Here is a 17,539-nt window from a genome sequence, read left to right as displayed (position 1 = left end):
TAACCTAGACTTCAGTCAGGCCCACTTTGGGAGAAAACGTTTTGAACCTTGGAAGTTGCCTCGTCACACTCAGAAGCACTCAGACCTCTCTGCCTCCCCCCCCCACTGCGTTTCCCCATGTGGCATACCAAGGCGTCTGGAGCACTTCCACGGTCGCCTCCCAACCTAAGGTGCTGTCCCCAGCAAGCTCCTGTGGGAAGGATGTGCCAGTAAAGAAAGGTTCTAGAGACCCTCCCCCGCTCCCCACCTCGGGGACAGAGCCCTAGGCTGGGCAGAGGGGGGACCCTGGGCCCGAGCCTGTGAGAGACCCTGAAGCCGGTAGGGAGGGGACATCTGAGAAGGAAACTGGGGAGCAGTGGCAAACACAGCAGAGTGGGGGCCTGGCCAAGGGGCTGAGGGTCAGCCGGGGCCACAGGGCTGCCTGATTCTGTCCTCAAAGGTGTGCACACCTCAGAGCCGGCAGAGCCATCCAGGGGGGCTACCTTGGACTTACCCAGGGAGCAGCTATGACAGGGTCAGCACCAAAGGCAGAGGCCAGCGTCAAAGGTCGGTCAGACACTTTGGGCTTTGCTGGGGCCGGTGGGGGGAGCAGGGTATTTCTTGGGCCTGGGGCTGCACAGCTTAGCCACATTCTCCTTGCCAAACTCAGATCCTGCTGCGATCCCCTCCATGCCCTGCCCCTTGTCTCCCCCTGCGGACACCTGAGCCCGGGCTCCATGGCCTAGCAGACGGAGGCAGGCAGGAAGCCATTGAAGGTGGAGCTCATGGTGGAGGTGTAAGTGTCCATGGAGGGAAAGAAAAGCCAGTCTCCCACATCCAGCTCGGGCATCCGCAACTCCCCTAGGAAGAGCTTGTCAAAGGCATCACATGTGGGACCGTAGAGGGTACAGGGGAAGGAGGCGGCTCTGAGCCGAACTCCTGCAGGGAGCAAAGAGCAGGGACTCAGAGAAGGAAGAGCCCCAGTGGGTCCCCCCAGCCCACGCCCCGGGGCCAGCCGGGCACGCCCGCAGGGCCCCAGCAGGAAAGGCACCCACACGGACACTTAACAGCCACCCACGGTGACCAAGGAGCGAGCGGTCCACATGTGCTGGGCACTGTGCTCAACCCTGCCCTCATGGGGTTTACAGTCTAGTGACGCAGCCCCGCCCTGCCCAGGCACAGATGGGGTCTCGGTTTTCCCCTACACAATGGGAGGATTTTATTCAACTGTCACTCAACATACCTGCCTCACACTTGGCGGCCCATCGGGATCACCTGGGGAGTTTTCACAAAGGCCTGAGGCCAGGCTTTCAACCCACTTGGGATTCCAATTTCAGTGGTCTGGGGCATCACCTGGGCATAAGGGACTCTTAAAGCTCCCCAGGTGATCTAATGTGGAGCTAAGTTTGAGAATCTCTCCTTCCTAAGTCTCCCACACCGCCAGCATTCAAGGATTCTGGAAACACAACGCGTGCGTGCAGAGATGCACATGGAAACACACAGAGCCGAACAGATGCACACGCACACCTACAGACTCACGTACCTGTACACCCACCTACCTGTACGTCAGCCGGCCCCCCCCCACAGAAGTGCACATGCAGGTACACAGGGCACCCGTGTGCGTGTCCCTGAACACGCACGTGGTGTGGCGATCTTCAAAGCCATCGACAGTCGGAGCTCCTTCACCTCCCCGCCTGCCACGGCGATCCCCACCTCTCAGGACTGGGGGCTGTAGGCAGCGGCCTCAGAGACTAGGAGTCCCTGAGCCACATGGGGCCCCCTTACCTTCACCACAAGGGGCATCCTGGGGACAGCCTCCCTGAGGAAGATGGCCCTCACTGAGGTAGTACACCAGCTTCCGGTGGCCTCCTGGGAGCGGGGAGAGGGCAGCACTGAGGTGCGCGTGGCCAGTCTCAGCACCGACCCTCCAAGCCCAAGCGTGGAACCCTCCAGAGGGGCCCCAGTCCGCGGCCCGGGGCCGGAGAACTCCTGCTCTCTGCTCCAGGAGTCTTCCTGACCCCATACCAGGTTGGGGCCTGTCTGGGGTCCCGCTGTTCCCTCTGCCCAGCCAGCTTACCTACCTCACCCCTTCCTGCCCTCGAAAACCACACTGGAGTCTCTCACCCTGGCTTTTTGCTCGATCCTTCTGCCCCTGCCCCACCTGCGTGCTTCCCCCCGGGCCCCACGAGGCACGCCAGGTCCCCTGTTTCTAGGGAACTGTGAGTAAAAACTGCTCCCTTTGGGACAGTGCCCATGTCCTACTACCAAGCCAGTTTCTTTGCAACCACTTAGTCTGCAGAATATTGCTTTTTGAATCTGAACTCAGGGTTATACACAGGCATTCCAGCTACCACTTAGATACTCACATCTTTCTGAATATTGTTTTTTCCCCCCTCTGGGTCTTCTCTCCACTGTCTTCTCCCTGGTGTCAGTCACCCCATCTCCTCCCCTGCCCCACAGCTGCCATTACCGATCCTGTCTCCAGGGACCCCGGCCCCGGGTGTCCTAAGCCACTTCGCCATGACATCCTCAAGGCCGAGAGCTCAGCGAGTGACCAGCGTTTCAGCCAGGCAAATGGGGGGCCCTGCTACACCCCTAACTCACCGTGCTGTGTGGACAAATTCCTTCCTCTCCCTGAGCCTCAGTATTCCCACCTGTAACATGGGAATGACCCAAAACTACCCCCTAGGATTGTTGAGAGAAATGAGACAAAATAGGTATTTCCCACAGAATACTTAATTATTAGCAGCTCTTATTATTGTGGAAATAAAAATAATAAGCCCCAAACACTTATAACTTGGACTTCCGTTAAATGGATGGCTAAAATCCTGTGCTGCGTATCCCAAAATTCTTTAACCACACACTTTGTGGGGAAATGAAATCAGTTGACACGAGCACCTTTGGGATTAAAAGCTGTGTGGGCCAGCACAACAAGGATAAGGGAGGAGATTACCGGGATTTATAAATATTTTTATGTCAGTTATCACAGAGCCACAGAACAGAGTGGTGAGATCTATTCGTACTCTCCATCTCATCATGAAATCGAGTTTCTGGTTCGTTCACTGTGTAAGAACAGCCACCCCACCCCACTCCTGCTGCAAAAATAACAATCTAATAACTCTCCCATGATGGTCAACTTCAGTTGTCAAAAGGTTTCCAACCCTCTAGATGTCACCCTTAACCTTTAGGCCACAACAACGACAATGTGGCCTTCTTATATTTGTTGTAAGAATTTGTATTGACTCAGTGTATATTTCATTGTAAGAATCTGCACCTGTTAGAAAGCACTTTCTGGAAGAATTTCAAATGCACGTCGGGAGCACAGTGGTGTCTGTGGCCTCATGAGCTGTATTCTGTGACTTTGCCTCCATAAATGTGATCTAAATTCATGGGCGGCTCAGGAAGGGTAAAGGACTTTGTCTTGGCTCTCTCTACCTCCCAGTGTACTTGAGAACGACACAATAGTGATACTAACAGGTTCATTCTTATTCCTGATTCACAGCTTGCCTCTCACTAATTAGGCACCAGGGGAGGAGCCCAGACCCTCCGTCCATCCTCTTCCCCAGGGCCCAGCGACGTCTGCACAGTGCCCTCCCCCCCTTCCCCCCAGTGCTGGCCCACCCACCAGACTCCAGCACAGCCTTCTTGGCAATGAGGTTGACAGCCGCCATGCAGACAGACCCCGCGAAGAAGCGTCCGGGCTCCGCGATGATCTCCACGCCGCTCCCCACGGGGAGGTCCTGGGCCAGGACAGCATTGATCACCCTCGCCATCTGCAGGGACAGACCCAGACCCTGATATGACCAGTCCCTATGTCGGGGCTTTACCTGCACCATCCCTCTTCGTTTCCATAATAGCACAGTGGGGAGGTGTTATCATCCCCACTTTACTAGGGAGGAAACAGAAACTGTGGCCCAGAGAGGGGAAGTCACTTGCCCAAGGACACACAGCAGGGGTACAGGCTGTAGCACCCTGAGATGTCTGAATTCCCAGCCACTGAAACCAATACATGGTCAGCAAAGATGGGATGGTCCCTGGATGGGGGGCACAGGGAGCTTCTACCTGACTGCAGCTCAGGGACATCAAGTAACACGTCTAAAGACAGACATGGAGCCAGACGTTCACACATGCTCGCATGTGCCCACAGGCCATGTGCACTGAGTCAGACAAAGACCTCACAACAAAGACACATCCCAGCTACATGCATGCACCTGACTCAGTTACAAGAGCTCCCCCTACATGCAAGCACTTGCACACCGTCCCCCGAACCCAGCCCAGGCTCCCCCTGGTCCTCCTCTCTGACCTCTTAGGCTCGCAGCCCTCCTCTCCCGGGAAGCCCCCTCCGATGTCCAGGAGGCCCATCTCGAACACGCGCCGACAGTCAGCCAGGGCCTGGGTGAAGGCGCTCACCGTCTGGCAGTTCGAGCCCACGAGGAAGCTGGACGCAGGTCACGTGACGTGTGGAGAAACACACACGGGAACGTAAGGGTCAGTAAGAAGGGAGACATTCCGAAACGCCAACACGGGTAAAATGTGGAGACCAGTACGGATACACACACGGGGACACACGTGACTACGGCGGCCCGCACAAACACGCACCCCTGGATATACGTGTGGGGGTCCGCGGAGATGCACACATTGCCCGTGATCGGCCTTGAGTTGGGGTGCTCACGGTCGTACGGCAGTCACTTCTCTGGGCTGCCGCCTCCCAGTGCCTCGGTTGCAGGGTTCCCCTTCCCCTCCTTAGAGGGCGTGTGATCAGAACCCCAAATCCCAGCCCCCCCCCACACTCCCGCAAGTAGGCGGGCTGAGGAGCCAATCCGGGCCGTGTAGCGGGGGGCAGGGGGAGGCCCTCGGCTCAGGTGCAAAATTTAAGGGGGTGCCAAAATACTGAGCCATCAAGATAAATAGCATTTAATGCAATGTTTTTAAGAAGCAAAATTGATGCAAAAACATCCCCAACGAATGAAACACAGAAATTTTAAATAAAAGTAAAATTGGTAACAGTGATTGGACTTCAGGACAAAAGGAAAAGTCAGGAATTCCAATCCTGTCTTAATTTAAAATTTTGATATTTTCCTCATCATGGGTTTTTGCATTAATCTTGAGTTTTAATTTAAAATACTGTATTAAGATGTTATTGTCTAGAGTACTAAGTTTTTTGGCATCCCCTTACATTTTTCACCCAAGGTGGGTGCCTTGCTTGCCCTGCCCTAGTCCCAGATAAGACCCAGCTTCTTTGCTGAGGACAAATGGAGTATCTTGAGGCCCAGAGGGGCCACGGCTGACCAGAGGGCAAAGACTGGAGATTGGCAGTGAACACCAGGACCTGTGCTTCTCGGGCAGGGAAAACCAGCACTCTCACCTGGCTCTAACCACTGCCAACCCCAGGGCCGTGGCTGGCTTGAGCAGATGTTCACACACCTCCAGGATGGCCCCGAACTTGGCGCTCAGGGGGAACGTGCTCTCGCTGTCCTGGGCCCACAGCCGGAGGACCAGCCTGGGAGAGGGTGCGAAAGATGCCAGGGGTTTTTAGACACGTGAGCCCCGAGGCCTGGATGCTTCACCCGCCCCCCTGTCCCCAATCTTTCTCCACCTTCCCACCTGTCCCTGCCTAGTTCCTCCAGCTGCTGAGTCCAAAAGGAACGAAAACACTCACCACTTAGAGACTTCTGCCCAGGCAAGAAAAAGCAGGAAAATGATAAAATTATACATACACCTTCTGTAGGCCTCCAGATTACAGGATCAGCGATGTTAAATAACTTTCCCAAGACCACACAGCATGTGCTCATGAATCTGAAACATGAACCCTGGTCTACCTGACTCCAGTGTGAGTGCTTTTTCCATGAGGTCGCGGGACCCTAGGCCTCCTAATGCCAGGCTCCGCCCAGTGTCTATGCAGATATAAGCGGTATTTCTTCGGCACCGATGTGCACCAGGGAAGTCACTGGGCCCACTGACCCAAATGCTTGTACTCTGCTCCTTGAACCTCTCCCAGGTCACCCCATGGGACCACCTTCATCTGGTTGCAGAGACCCAACTCCACTGGCAGAGGCCCCAGGCTTGCTGTCCCTCGGCCCATCTGTTTGCACCTGCCTGCCCCACCCCCCTGGTCTCACCTGGCCTTGGGGTGGTGCTGGGCCACCTTGCTCAGCTCCTCCTCACTGTCAAAGGTCAGGAGCCGCACCCCGTGGCGGGCAGCGTACTGGATGTGGGAGACAGGCTTGCAGGGGTTGGCATCGATGATGCGCGAGGGGGCGACGCCCAGGCGCAGCCCCTGCTCCAGCTCCACCTGGCATGGGGGGGACCGCGCCAGGGGCTTGCTCCCCACCCCAGCCCTCCGGGGCCAGAAACTGGGGCATGAGCACAAAGGGCTGCCCTTGGCTGAATCCCTCCTCTGCACCTCGCACTGCGCTGGGCACATCTGCGCCACTTAGGCTTCTGGATGACTCTCAGGAAAGCAGAGTTGGCCCCATTTAAAGAGGAAGAACCTGCGGTGTGTGTGAAATGACTGTGCCGGGACAGGAACGGGGCCTGTGGCTCAAAGCCTGTGCCCTTCCACTCACTGGCTCCCGTTGCCTGCCCGAGTCACGCGGCCCAGCGGCAGGTCGACCCCCCATAGTTCATTCATTTCTTCCTTCAAAATCAAGTGAGTATTTCCTGTCTCGGCCACTGTCCTAGGTGCCGTGGGCCCCACTCCAAGATCCCCGGCGGCTGGCCTCCTGCCCCCAGGAAGTGTCAGGCCCGCGAAGAGGCCCCCGGCAGCGGGCACAGGCTCACCTGGCTGGCACAGTCAAAGCCGGTGCCCAGGGTGGCCAGGACGCGCAGCACCCAGGTGCTGTTGCTGCACTTCACGGCGTAGAAGGGTGAGACCCGCGGCAGGGCGCGGCAGAAGGCCTGACGGCGGCTGGCCAGCACGCCCAGGCTGGTGACCACGAAGGGCTCTTGGTGGTCCTGCCAGCGCCGGGAAAGAGGGAGGGGAGGCTGGGTGGTGGGTGCCTCACTTAGTCTTCACAATGACCTTGTGCGGTCGGTACTGTGCTAGTGCCATTTTATAGATGGGACAACAAGGGCTCAGAAATAGGAAGTCACATTGGGGCGCCTGGGTGGCTCAGTTGGTTAAGCGACTGCCTTCGGCTCAGGTCATGATCCTGGAGTCGCTGGATCGAGTCCCGCATTGGGCTCCCTGCTCGGCGGGGAGTCTGCTTCTCCCTTTGGCCCTCCCCCCTCTCATGTGCTCTCTCTCATTCTCTCTCTCTCAAATAAATAAATAAAATCTTTAAAAAAAAAAAAAAGAAGTGAGCTCTCGGGGCACCTGGGTGGCTCAGTTGGTTGAGCAACTGCCTTCGGCTCGGGTCATGGTCCTGGAGTCCTGGGATCAAGTCCCGCATCGGGCTCCCTGCTCGGTGGGGAGTCTGCTTCTCCTTCTGACCCTCCTCCCTCTCATGCTCTCTGTCTCTCATTCTCTCTCTCTCTCAAATGAATAAATAAAATCTTTAAAAAAAAAAAAGAAGAAAGAAATAGGAAGTCACTGGCTCAAGGTCATGCAGCGAGTACGGGGCAAAGACAGGATCTGACCCCAGATCTTCTAACTCTTTAAACAGGGAGACGTAAGGGCAACAATGATCTTTGTAGATCAAAGCGGGGACAAGACCGCTCCAACCCTCCGCTACACAGCCTGGCACCGGGCAATTACAATTCCACGGGGTGATGGGAGGTATGAGAAGGGGTCAGAGAAACTATTCCATGACCCCCAGCAGAACTGAGCCTTGGAATAAGACCTAGTAAACGGAGCTATAGAACCACGAAACAGAAAGTCTTATTTCTTGTCCACCAAAGTAGGGACTGAGACTCACCCTCTCTGCTCCCTACTCCCTTCCACCCCCACCCTCCCTCCCTCTCCCTCCGTACTGAATCAGAGAGCTCCTGGATCTTCTTCAGGACCACGTGCCAGGCAGATTCCCCAGGCCCCAGCGGGATGAGCTCCTCTGGCCACATGCTTCCAAGGGTGCCTTGATTCCCCTTCAGGTTCCCAAGGGGGATGCTCATCCCCGACACTCCAACAGCTCCCTCCAGCAGGCACGGTTCCAGTGTCCTGGAAAGGTTTTGCTCTAAGGATCTGGCCTCCTCCTTTCTCCCAGCTCCCTGCAAGTCCCAGGGGCCAAAGTTCCCCGGGGGCCTGCCAGTCCTCAGCTCTCCCATTCACCCAGAGAGCTCCATGGAGCCCTAGTGAGTTTTCCCATCTGTAGGATGGGCCACTGGCCTGGTCCAGCCTACTTCAGAGACATGGTGGGAGACCAAGCAAGCTGCACACACCGTGCATATGGAATAGAGGGTTGGCATCCTTTTCTAGGCTCCTTCACACACATGTCCCCATTCACAAGTGAGAAAGTAGACGCACAGAAAGGATAATCAAGGAGTTCAAGATCTTCAGATTATGAGACTTACAGTTAGGGCCTAGGACATGATCTAGTCCAGCATCCCCATTTTACACACAGGGACAGGAGGCTCAGAGAAGGGAGGAGACTTGCCCAAGGTCACCAAGTGGTCAGTGGCCGGGCTAGGACTTGCACTTGAGCTCCCTAGAGCAGCCACTGGACCCACTGTTGGCCACACACCCCTGAGACCGAAGTGAGGGAAGCCTGCAGCCAGAGTCTGTCTATCTGTTTCAGCAGTTAGGATGGCACCCATGGTCCCCACTCCACAACCAGACTCACCTGGTGTCCATCACGACCTGCTTCTTCAGGCACAGCACAGGGGACTGGGATCTGTGGTGTCCTGGACTTCGGGTAAATCCCTGCAGGAAGTTCAGAGCTCAGCCCGGAGCTCAGGGGCTCTCCCTCCCAACCTCAACGTCTCAGGTCTGGAGAACAAGCCCTACTAGGTCACCCACATGGCAGCCCGCAGGGTGAGGTCAGACTCCTGTTATAAGTGAACATCAGCGAGGATCAGAGTAGAGGGACCCTGCAAACCCTGTCATCCACCATTCCCACTTCACAGATGGGAAACCGTGGGACCCAAAGATCTTCAGATGACTCAGTAGACCTGGAGGGAGAAACGGGAGCAAACCAGGACCTCCGACTTCAATCAGGAGCCGGTTCCAACTGCCTCAGACCATGAGCTGGTTTCTCCCAGTGCTGCGTCTCTGCTCTCCACCACACATTTAAATGTCTCACTGGAAGTTTCTCTGAATGGAAAGGTGAGACCATCTGCATCACTTGGTGTCCAGGCACATCCTTTCCCCTACCATCTCCCCACCCTCCCTCTCTATGTAGCCTTCTGAGGTTTCACCAGGTCACCTGCTGACCCTCCCAGGCTGAAGCCACCACCTTGGAGCTTCCCCACCTCTGGGATGTCAGCTCTTGCCTCCTGCTTACACCCCACCTCCGTGCTGTGACCCAGAAGGAAGGCCAGCGGGGAGCCCACTACTGCCCGACTTCTCTGCCTGCCCTGCCCCACGTTCTTGTTGCCTGAGACCTCCCCCCTTGCCCACCTCCCAGCGGGGAGCCAGTGCTCCAACCCTTACCCCATCTCTCCCAGGCTCTGGGGGCTTAAGCATCTAGGAAGGGACAACAGGAAGAGCCTGGATTTGAGGAGGTCGGGGAGCTAATCCCATAACCTCTAGAGGCCTCGTGAATTCCATAAAATGGTGGGTGTCGGGGGAGATCTGTGATTCCAAACAAGATGGTAAAGTCCATGGCTTTTTTAGAGACCCCTGCCCACTCCCGCCCCAGACTGATTCGGGGTAGAAGCAACTTCCAGCTCAGCTTCTTACACGCTCTATGACTGGGCAGGTGGCCTCCCCTCTAGAACCTCAAGTTCATCATCTGCAAGATGGGGGGTGACGGCCACCTCTGCGTCACAGCGTGAGCATGAGGATGAAATGAGAGGACACCTACGAAGAGTTTAGCAAAGGGCCAGCACATTCTAGGAATCCTGAGGACAACCCAGCAACAGCCAAGAGTACTAAGCCCTAAATAAATTATGTGACATACTTAATGTGGGTGATTCATAACAGCTCATGAGGCGGCTTCTCCCCAGCTACATATTTGTGGGACATGGGACAACAGGAATCTACCCCAGGCAGGCAATCCCTGAGGGAATGCAACCTTAACCCCAGGACAAGCTCTGTACCTGGATTAAGATGGACGAGACGCTCCGGTAGTCACCTGCCCAATGTCAGCCTGCGGCAGGAACAGCTTGCCCTGCTACAGGGCCACCTGTCTGACCCCAACTTGTTGGCTCCAGGTAAATCCATACAGAGAGAGCTGACCTTCCCAGACTGCCATGAAATAGGGGAGCCCAACGAGGAACACCTCCCTACGTCCCACCAGCCAGGGTAACTCACCTACCAAGGCCAGCTCGAAATAACAGGCCCACAGGTGCTGCTCAGACTCCTGCTGATGGGGGGACCATCAGAGCCCCATCAGAACCAGAAAGAACTGGGAAGAAGGACCCCTCGGTCTTTCCACCTGCGGGGCAGCTTGAGGAGAAAGTCTCTGTGTCCCTTGAATTCAACAAGAATTCGGGGGGTACAATTTAGCTTGGGAGAGATATCGGTTAGGGTCTAACCAGGAAAAGAAAGACCACTTCAACTATTTACAAGACAATTGAATGCAGAGAATGGTTTCCACAGGTGAAGAAGATGCTGAGGGCCAGACAGGGGAGAGTGACGCAAGCGGATCTTGGCAAGAAGTTGTCTCCAAAGGAAGAAGGGGTGCCCCCCAAACCAGGGCCTGGGGTCACTGTATGGAAGCTGGAACTGCAGACACGAAGCTGCTACCTAGGAAGCTACCTGGGACAGAGGGGAGGGGGAAACATACCCTGGCTTTTCCCATGGTCTCCCAGTCTCCTGCCAGGGCCCCCAGTGGCTGATCTCTGCTGGAAGCCAGTCCCCTAGGAGACAAAACAGAGAAGGGGTGGGACAGAGAAGGGGTCTGGAGGCCAGGAGGCCCAGGATGAGCGCAGGGGGTCAGAGGCTTCTGAGAAGTAGAGACATTTAACTGAACCCTCGAGGATGAGTAGGTGCCAGCCAGGCCAAGCACCAGGGAAGAACATTCCAGGCGTAGGTGGCAGCTAGTGCAAAGGCTCAGAGAGGGGAACAAGTCTGGCCCCTGGAGGGATAGAAAGGAGTGCAGTCGACGGAAGGAGGGACACAGGAATTTCCCTGGGCTCCAAAGCTGATACATGTCAAGTATTAGCCTGCTATTACGGGCGTGAAAATGGAGGGGCAGAGTGTGGCATCCAGAGCCCAAAAAGCCCCTCTAATAAGATGATCACCCAATCCAGACCCAATCTAGACCCAGCTAGACCCTTGGAGAGGGAAAGTCATTCCATTCCGTTCCTTTGCCAGCCTCCCTTTCCCTACCACGTACACAACCCTGAAGGAGGCTCCTTGTCCATCTCCTTGTCTCTCCAGCTACAGACACCACCCAGGTTGTCCCTGACCCTCTCTCCAAAGCTGCAGCGACTTGCTCTCTTGGGCACAGGTGCTCCCTTTGCCGGAAACACCCTTCTATCACCCTGGAGGATGTTGAAATCATGCTTCCTGTTGCTTCCAGGAATCATTTGGTCAGGGTCAGATTCAAGGGTGGACCAACCAGCTCAGCTGCTGAGGTACCACAACACCGGAAAATGAGAGGAGAGAAAGAAAGCCGGAGAAGAAAACTGAGTCTTACCAAACCTCAGTATGAGACTGGAAATCACACTTTGGTAGATCATTTGGAGTGAGGTTATAATCATGTAGTCACTTCTTGTGATCAACCTGGCTTCAGAAAAGGCTGGGTCTGCTGAACCGTGGGCTTTTGCTTTGCTGAAGAAAGGCTGCAAGTCTGGGCAGAACTGAACTGCTTAGGACAAGAGGGGTGGGATGCTGTCACCGAAAGGCCCACACTTACCCTCCCTCCATAAAAATCCGCTCTAAATGGATGTTGAACAAATATTTGAGGAATATTTATTTAATGATGGATCAACTGGACATCCACACGTAAAAGAATGAAGTGAACCCATACCTCACACCATATGTAAAAGTTAACTCAACATGGATGAAAGATCTAATCAGTATAAGAGCAAAAACTATAAAACTCTCAGAAGACCAGGTGAGAGTATATTCATGACCTTGGGTTAGGCAAGGTTTCTTAGACAGGACACCAAATGAAATGGGGAGTGACTCAGTGAGTACAGGATTTCTTTCTGAGTGACAAAAACATTCATACCTTCGATTGTGGTGATGGTTGCACCACTCAGTGAAGATACTAAAAACAGTCAAATTGCACACTTTACATGGATGAAATGTATGGTATGTGAATTATATCTCAAAATAGGTTTTTTAAAAGAATATTCATTTAGGGGCGCCTGGATGGCTCAGTGGGTTAAGCATCCAACTCTTGGTTTTGGCTCAGGTCATGATCTCAGGGTCGTTGGATCGAGCCTCACATCAGGCCCTCTGCTCAGCTCGGCATCTGTTGAAGATTCTCTCACCCTCTCCCTCTGCCCTTCCTGCTCATCCTCTCTCTCTCTCCCTCTCAAATAAATAAATCTTTTTTAAAAAAATAAGTAAAAACTCACTAAACTGCTTAATGATAATGATAATGTTGGCATTATAGGGGCCTTCGAGATCATCTAAACCAGAGATTCTAAAACTTTTTGTCTTTTTTTTTTTTAAAGATTTTATTTATTTATTTGAGAGAGAGAGAATGAGAGACAGAGAGCACAAGAGGGAAGAGGATCAGAGGGAGAAGCAGACCCCCGCCGAGCAGGGAGCCCGATGTGGGACTCGATCCCGGGACTCCAGGATCATGACCTGAGCCGAAGGCAGTCGCTTAACCAACTGAGCCACCCAGGCGCCCCCTAAAACTTTTTGTCTTAAAAACTGAAATGTGGGCCCTCTAGTGGGTGTTCGTTATGCCCGGTGGGTGCCCAGCATCTTCGAACACCGGTGCCATGTGAAAGCAAGAAATGGACTTTCCCAGACTCCGTTGCGGCCAGGATGTATGAGTATGACCCAGGCTCTATCAGGCTGATCTGAAGGCAATAAGAGCTAGCTAATATTATAAAAGTGACTCCAGTAGCCATGGTGTGTAGTGGTGAGACAGTCGTTAATTAAGTTATTACCCGTTGTCAATTGGAATGAAGTTCCTTGAAAGTAAGGGACCCGATGTTCCCTGATATGGAATGGCACAAAAGGCATGAGGAACACGAGTATTAGGGGTGGAGTAACTTCTTTTTTTTTTTTTTTTAAAGATTTTATTTATTTATTTGACAGAGACAGAGACAGTGACAGTGAGAGCAGGAACACAAGCAGGGGGAGTGGGAGAGGGAGAAGCAGGCTTCCCGCTGAGCCGGGAGCCCGATGCGGGACTCGATCCCAGGACCCTGAGATCATGACCTGAGCCGAAGGCAGACGCTTAACGACTGAGCCACCCAGGCGCCCAGGGGTGGAGTAACTTCTAATAATGGTCCTAGAGAATTTAGAGAAATAAAATGGCAAGCTCAGAGTCATAATTTGTTGGCGCAAGACATGGCCAGAGAATCAGAACTTTCTGTGACTAAACTATAAAGAATCTCTCATCTCTTGCAGCCAAAGAGATGAAGGAGCCAATATTTAAAATAAAAGTTTGAGCATACAAGTTACTATATTACAATGCGGGCCAAATGTACAGCCTTACCTCACACACGCACGTGCGTGCACACACGCATACACACGTGAACGGTATCCAAATGACCAGCAAGCGTATGAAAAGTGCCCAACACCAGTAGTGACCAAAGAAATGAAAATTGAAACCACATGAGATTCTACTCCTCCTCCCTAGTGTGGCCAAAATTAAAAAGGCTGGCAATGCCAAGTGTTTTTGAAGATGTTGAAAAGCTGGAATTCCCATTCCTTCTGGTCGGGGTGTAACTGGTAAAATCACTTGGAAAAACTATTTGGCAGTCTTTACTAAAGCTAAACATATACCTACCCTATGACTCAGCAATTCCCCTTCTGAGTATGCGTCCAACAGAAATAAGAAATACCCAACAGAACTGTGTCCACCAAAAGACGTGCCTGGTTGGCTAAGTCAGTGGAGCATGTGGCTCTTGATCTTGGGGTCATGAGTTCAAGCCCCATGTTGGGCATAGAGCTTACTTTAAAAAAAATGTACAAAATATTCATAGAAGTTTCTTTACTAGGCCCAAACTGGGAACATTCCAAAAGTCCATCAACCATAGAAATAATAAACAAATTCATGTCTATGCTGTGGAACACTACACAGCAATGAAAAAGAGCAAACTAATGCTAAATATAGAAATGTGACTGACTCTCACAGATGTAATGTTGAGCAAAAGAAGCCAGACCCAAAATAATACTACATGCATACTTTATGATTCCATTTACGTGAAGTTCAAAAACAAGCAAAATTAATCAATGCTGATAGGAGAATCATTACTTCTGGGCAGGAGACTATTACCTGAGAGGGGGTGTGAGGGAGCCTTCTGGGGTGCTGGAAATGTTCTATCTTAGATCTTGTTCTGGGCCGGAGAAATGCAGAACACAAGCAGGGGGAGTGGGAGAGGGAGAAGCAGGCTTCCCGCTGAGCCGGGAGCCCGATGCGGGACTCGATCCCAGGACCCTGGGATCATGACCCGAGCCGAAGGCAGTTGCTTAACCAACTGAGCCACCCAGGCGCACACACACACACACACACACACAGATATCCCCTGCTTTTTGGGAGTTTGCCTCCTACCACTTCGCTTTTGTGGAAGACCTGCATTAGCAGCTGTTTTCGCTAACCAAAATAAATCCAAAGGGGATTTTGCTTTTATGGAAAAGAAGGCATTTCTTGGTCGGTGTTTGTTTTGCGGGGGACATTAGTTACAGAGGCAGACCTCACCTAGAGCAGTTCCGCCAAGCTCCTTCCCCGAGCTACACCCAGCATCTCAGCATCACGCCTCCGTAGCTCGGAGCTGTGTCTGGGAGCATCTGGGCTTGATCTCAATTCAGTGTGTGCATCTGTCAGCAAGATGTGTCCTAAGGTTTCAGGAAAGCCTCAGAAAGGTTATTTTTTTGGATCTGGGAATGCTCAAAACGTTTTCCATATAAATGAACAGTAATTGCTTCTTTGATTTACACCATTTCAGCTTACAAAAGTTTTCATAGGAACGCTCTGCTTCCTACTTTCAGATAGCGAGGCAAACCTGTATGTTCATTTTTTTTATATGTACATATCTTCCTACATGCATACAGGCATATATATTTTTGTATATATTCTGTGTGTATATATGCATAGTATATATATATATATTCATTTATTCAGCTGTACACTTAAGATAAAAATTTTATAGCCATGGTCTCTTATTTGAAAGTCGAAGAATTGATTTGGAGAGAATGCATCCTAAGAATTGTAATAAAGACATATGGGATGACTTAGATATCTCAGACTACCTCAAGCCCACAGGATATACCACCCCTCCCTTGTCAGCATAACAAACCCTTTTCTCCTGGACTGATAAGGCTGTTGCTGTCTAAAGATCCCTGCTATAAATTTGTCCAGGGTTATAAAACAAGAGCCAAAGTCTACACTGCCCCCCACTGCTTCTTTTTTTTTTTTTTAAGATTTTATTAATTTATTTGACAGTGAGACAGCGAAAGAGGGAACACAAGCAGTGGGGAGTGGGAGAGGGAGAAACAGGCTTCCCACTGAGCAGGGAGCCCGATGTGGGGCTCGATCCCAGGACCCTGGGATCATGACCTGAGCAGAAGGCAGACACTGAGCCACCCAGGCGCCCCCCACCCCCGCACTGCTTCTTCAACAGCACACCCAACAGGGCTGTGAGCTCCCTTGGGGTATGACTCGGTTCCGCAGGGTGACCCTGCAGGGAGGCTGGAGAGAGAGCCCTCCCAGAGGGATCATCCCATGCTCACTCCTGCCTGAGGGCACCCCAGAGGAGCAGAGCCCGCCTGCCTAGCCCCACCCCAAGCAGAACTTCTGTCCTGGGTTTCTGGGGCAGGTTTCTACATAATTTAATATTAGCAAAGAGGTACTTTGAAGAATCCAGACAATTGAAGAAGGAAGTTCCCACTTTGTGGATGAGGAAATTGAAATTAAAAGAGGATAAAAGGATTGCTCAAGACACATTGTGCTGATACAGTACAGATTTGGACCCGGGCCTGACCCCAGGGCCTGGATTCCTAGGTCACTGGTGTAAAACACAGCGACCTGGGTTTGAACCCGTGGGCCATGTGGCCACTGTTTCCCTGGGCTATTGTGAAGGTTGAATGAGGTGTGAACACACAGAACCCTGGGCACGGTTCCTGGCACATCATAAATGCCTCACCCATTTTCCCTCCTGATGGGGATGCTGATGTCAGAGCTGTGAGGTCTGGAAAGATGCTCCATGGCAGGGCTCCAGGTTTGACCTGTTGAGGCTCCTTTGAGTTTGAAATTCTTGAAAATTGGAAGTTTAAAAAAAAATCATAAATGTCGCACAGCGCTATGTTCTCTAACGAATGCAGCTAATGAAAGCTAATGACCTTTCGGAAGGAAGTGTCAAGACAATGTTTTGCACACAAAGAGCCCCTAAGGTGCTCCAGCACCTTCGATTTTCATAGATGGGGCAATGAGGGCTCTGGCTGATATTTTCCAGGTCTCTTTTCTGGCTTGAATAGGTCTTCTCCTGCAGAGATGCCAAAGCAGGGGTCTGGAGCTCGCAACTCAACGGCTGCCTTCCCTTGGAAAGCGAAAAGACCTCCGGTTGCCTTCTGGAAAAAAGAGAGCAGATGCCTGTCTCCTCTGTGGCCTCCCTGGACACAGTAAGATAGATCTCTGGCAGCCCCAGGGGGAGCACGGAATAAGTTGGAGCTCGATCTGTCCTGAGGCAGGGCCATACTTGCCATATTTGCACTTCTCTCTGTATTTGTCATCTAGGTCAGATGTCCTCGGGGCTGCCCTCCAAACCGCTCTGCACTGCAATCAGAGAGCCCTCTTCTGAGAGGAGATACGATCATGGTCCATTCCCTCTGAAAATCTTCCCAGCGATTTGGGATTCTCCACGTGGCTGACAAGGTCCTGCTTAATCTTGTCCAGTCACCGTCTTTCTTGCCTCAGTGTGTGTCCTGGTTCTCTCATTATCTCCTCTCCAGTCTTCTTTCCACTAGATGTATTTTCCACACTCCCTCTCATCTCATTATCTTTGTACACATTCTTCCCGCTCTCTTTCCAAGTCAGGTTTTCTTCCCCTCTTTGCCCGGATGATGCTTCTCGTCATTCATCTTCTGAGATAGCAAATCACAAGAGGGGCTAAGATCTGGGAAAATAAAGAAAATGTTGGGGGCGCCTGGCTGGCTCAGTCAGCAGAGCATGCAACTCTTGGTCTCAGGGTTGTGAGTTCAAGCCCCACGTTAGGTGTAGAGATTACTTAAAAAAAAATTTTTTTTTAAAGATTTTATTTATTCATTTGAGACACAGAGATACAGAGAGAGCATGAGCAGGACGAGAGGCAGAGGGAGAGGGAGAAGCAGGCTCCCCGCTGAGCCAGGAGCCCGATGTGGGGCTCGATCCCAGGACCCTGGGATCATGAC

General features: G+C 52.4%; 1 protein-coding gene across 1 annotated transcript; it reads right to left on the bottom strand.

Annotated features, from left to right (window-relative positions):
- Nucleotides 1–721: 721 nt before the first annotated feature.
- LOC102734481 (antizyme inhibitor 2-like) lies at nucleotides 722–8,028 on the bottom strand. Its single transcript, XM_081816842.1, is given in 10 exon segments — nucleotides 722–897; nucleotides 900–918; nucleotides 1,765–1,807; nucleotides 1,809–1,848; nucleotides 3,605–3,752; nucleotides 4,249–4,417; nucleotides 5,345–5,479; nucleotides 6,099–6,271; nucleotides 6,760–6,933; nucleotides 7,891–8,028. Coding segments are annotated over 10 exon segments (1,215 nt in total).
- Between the last annotated feature and the right edge of the window lie 9,511 nt (nucleotides 8,029–17,539).

Source organism: Leptonychotes weddellii, chromosome 4, assembly GCF_054177405.1.
Source record: "Leptonychotes weddellii isolate Sample4059 chromosome 4, ASM5417740v2, whole genome shotgun sequence".
NCBI lineage: Eukaryota > Metazoa > Chordata > Mammalia > Carnivora > Phocidae > Leptonychotes > Leptonychotes weddellii.
Note: the sequence above shows the minus strand (reverse complement) of the source record. Positions and strands in the feature narration are given on the sequence as shown.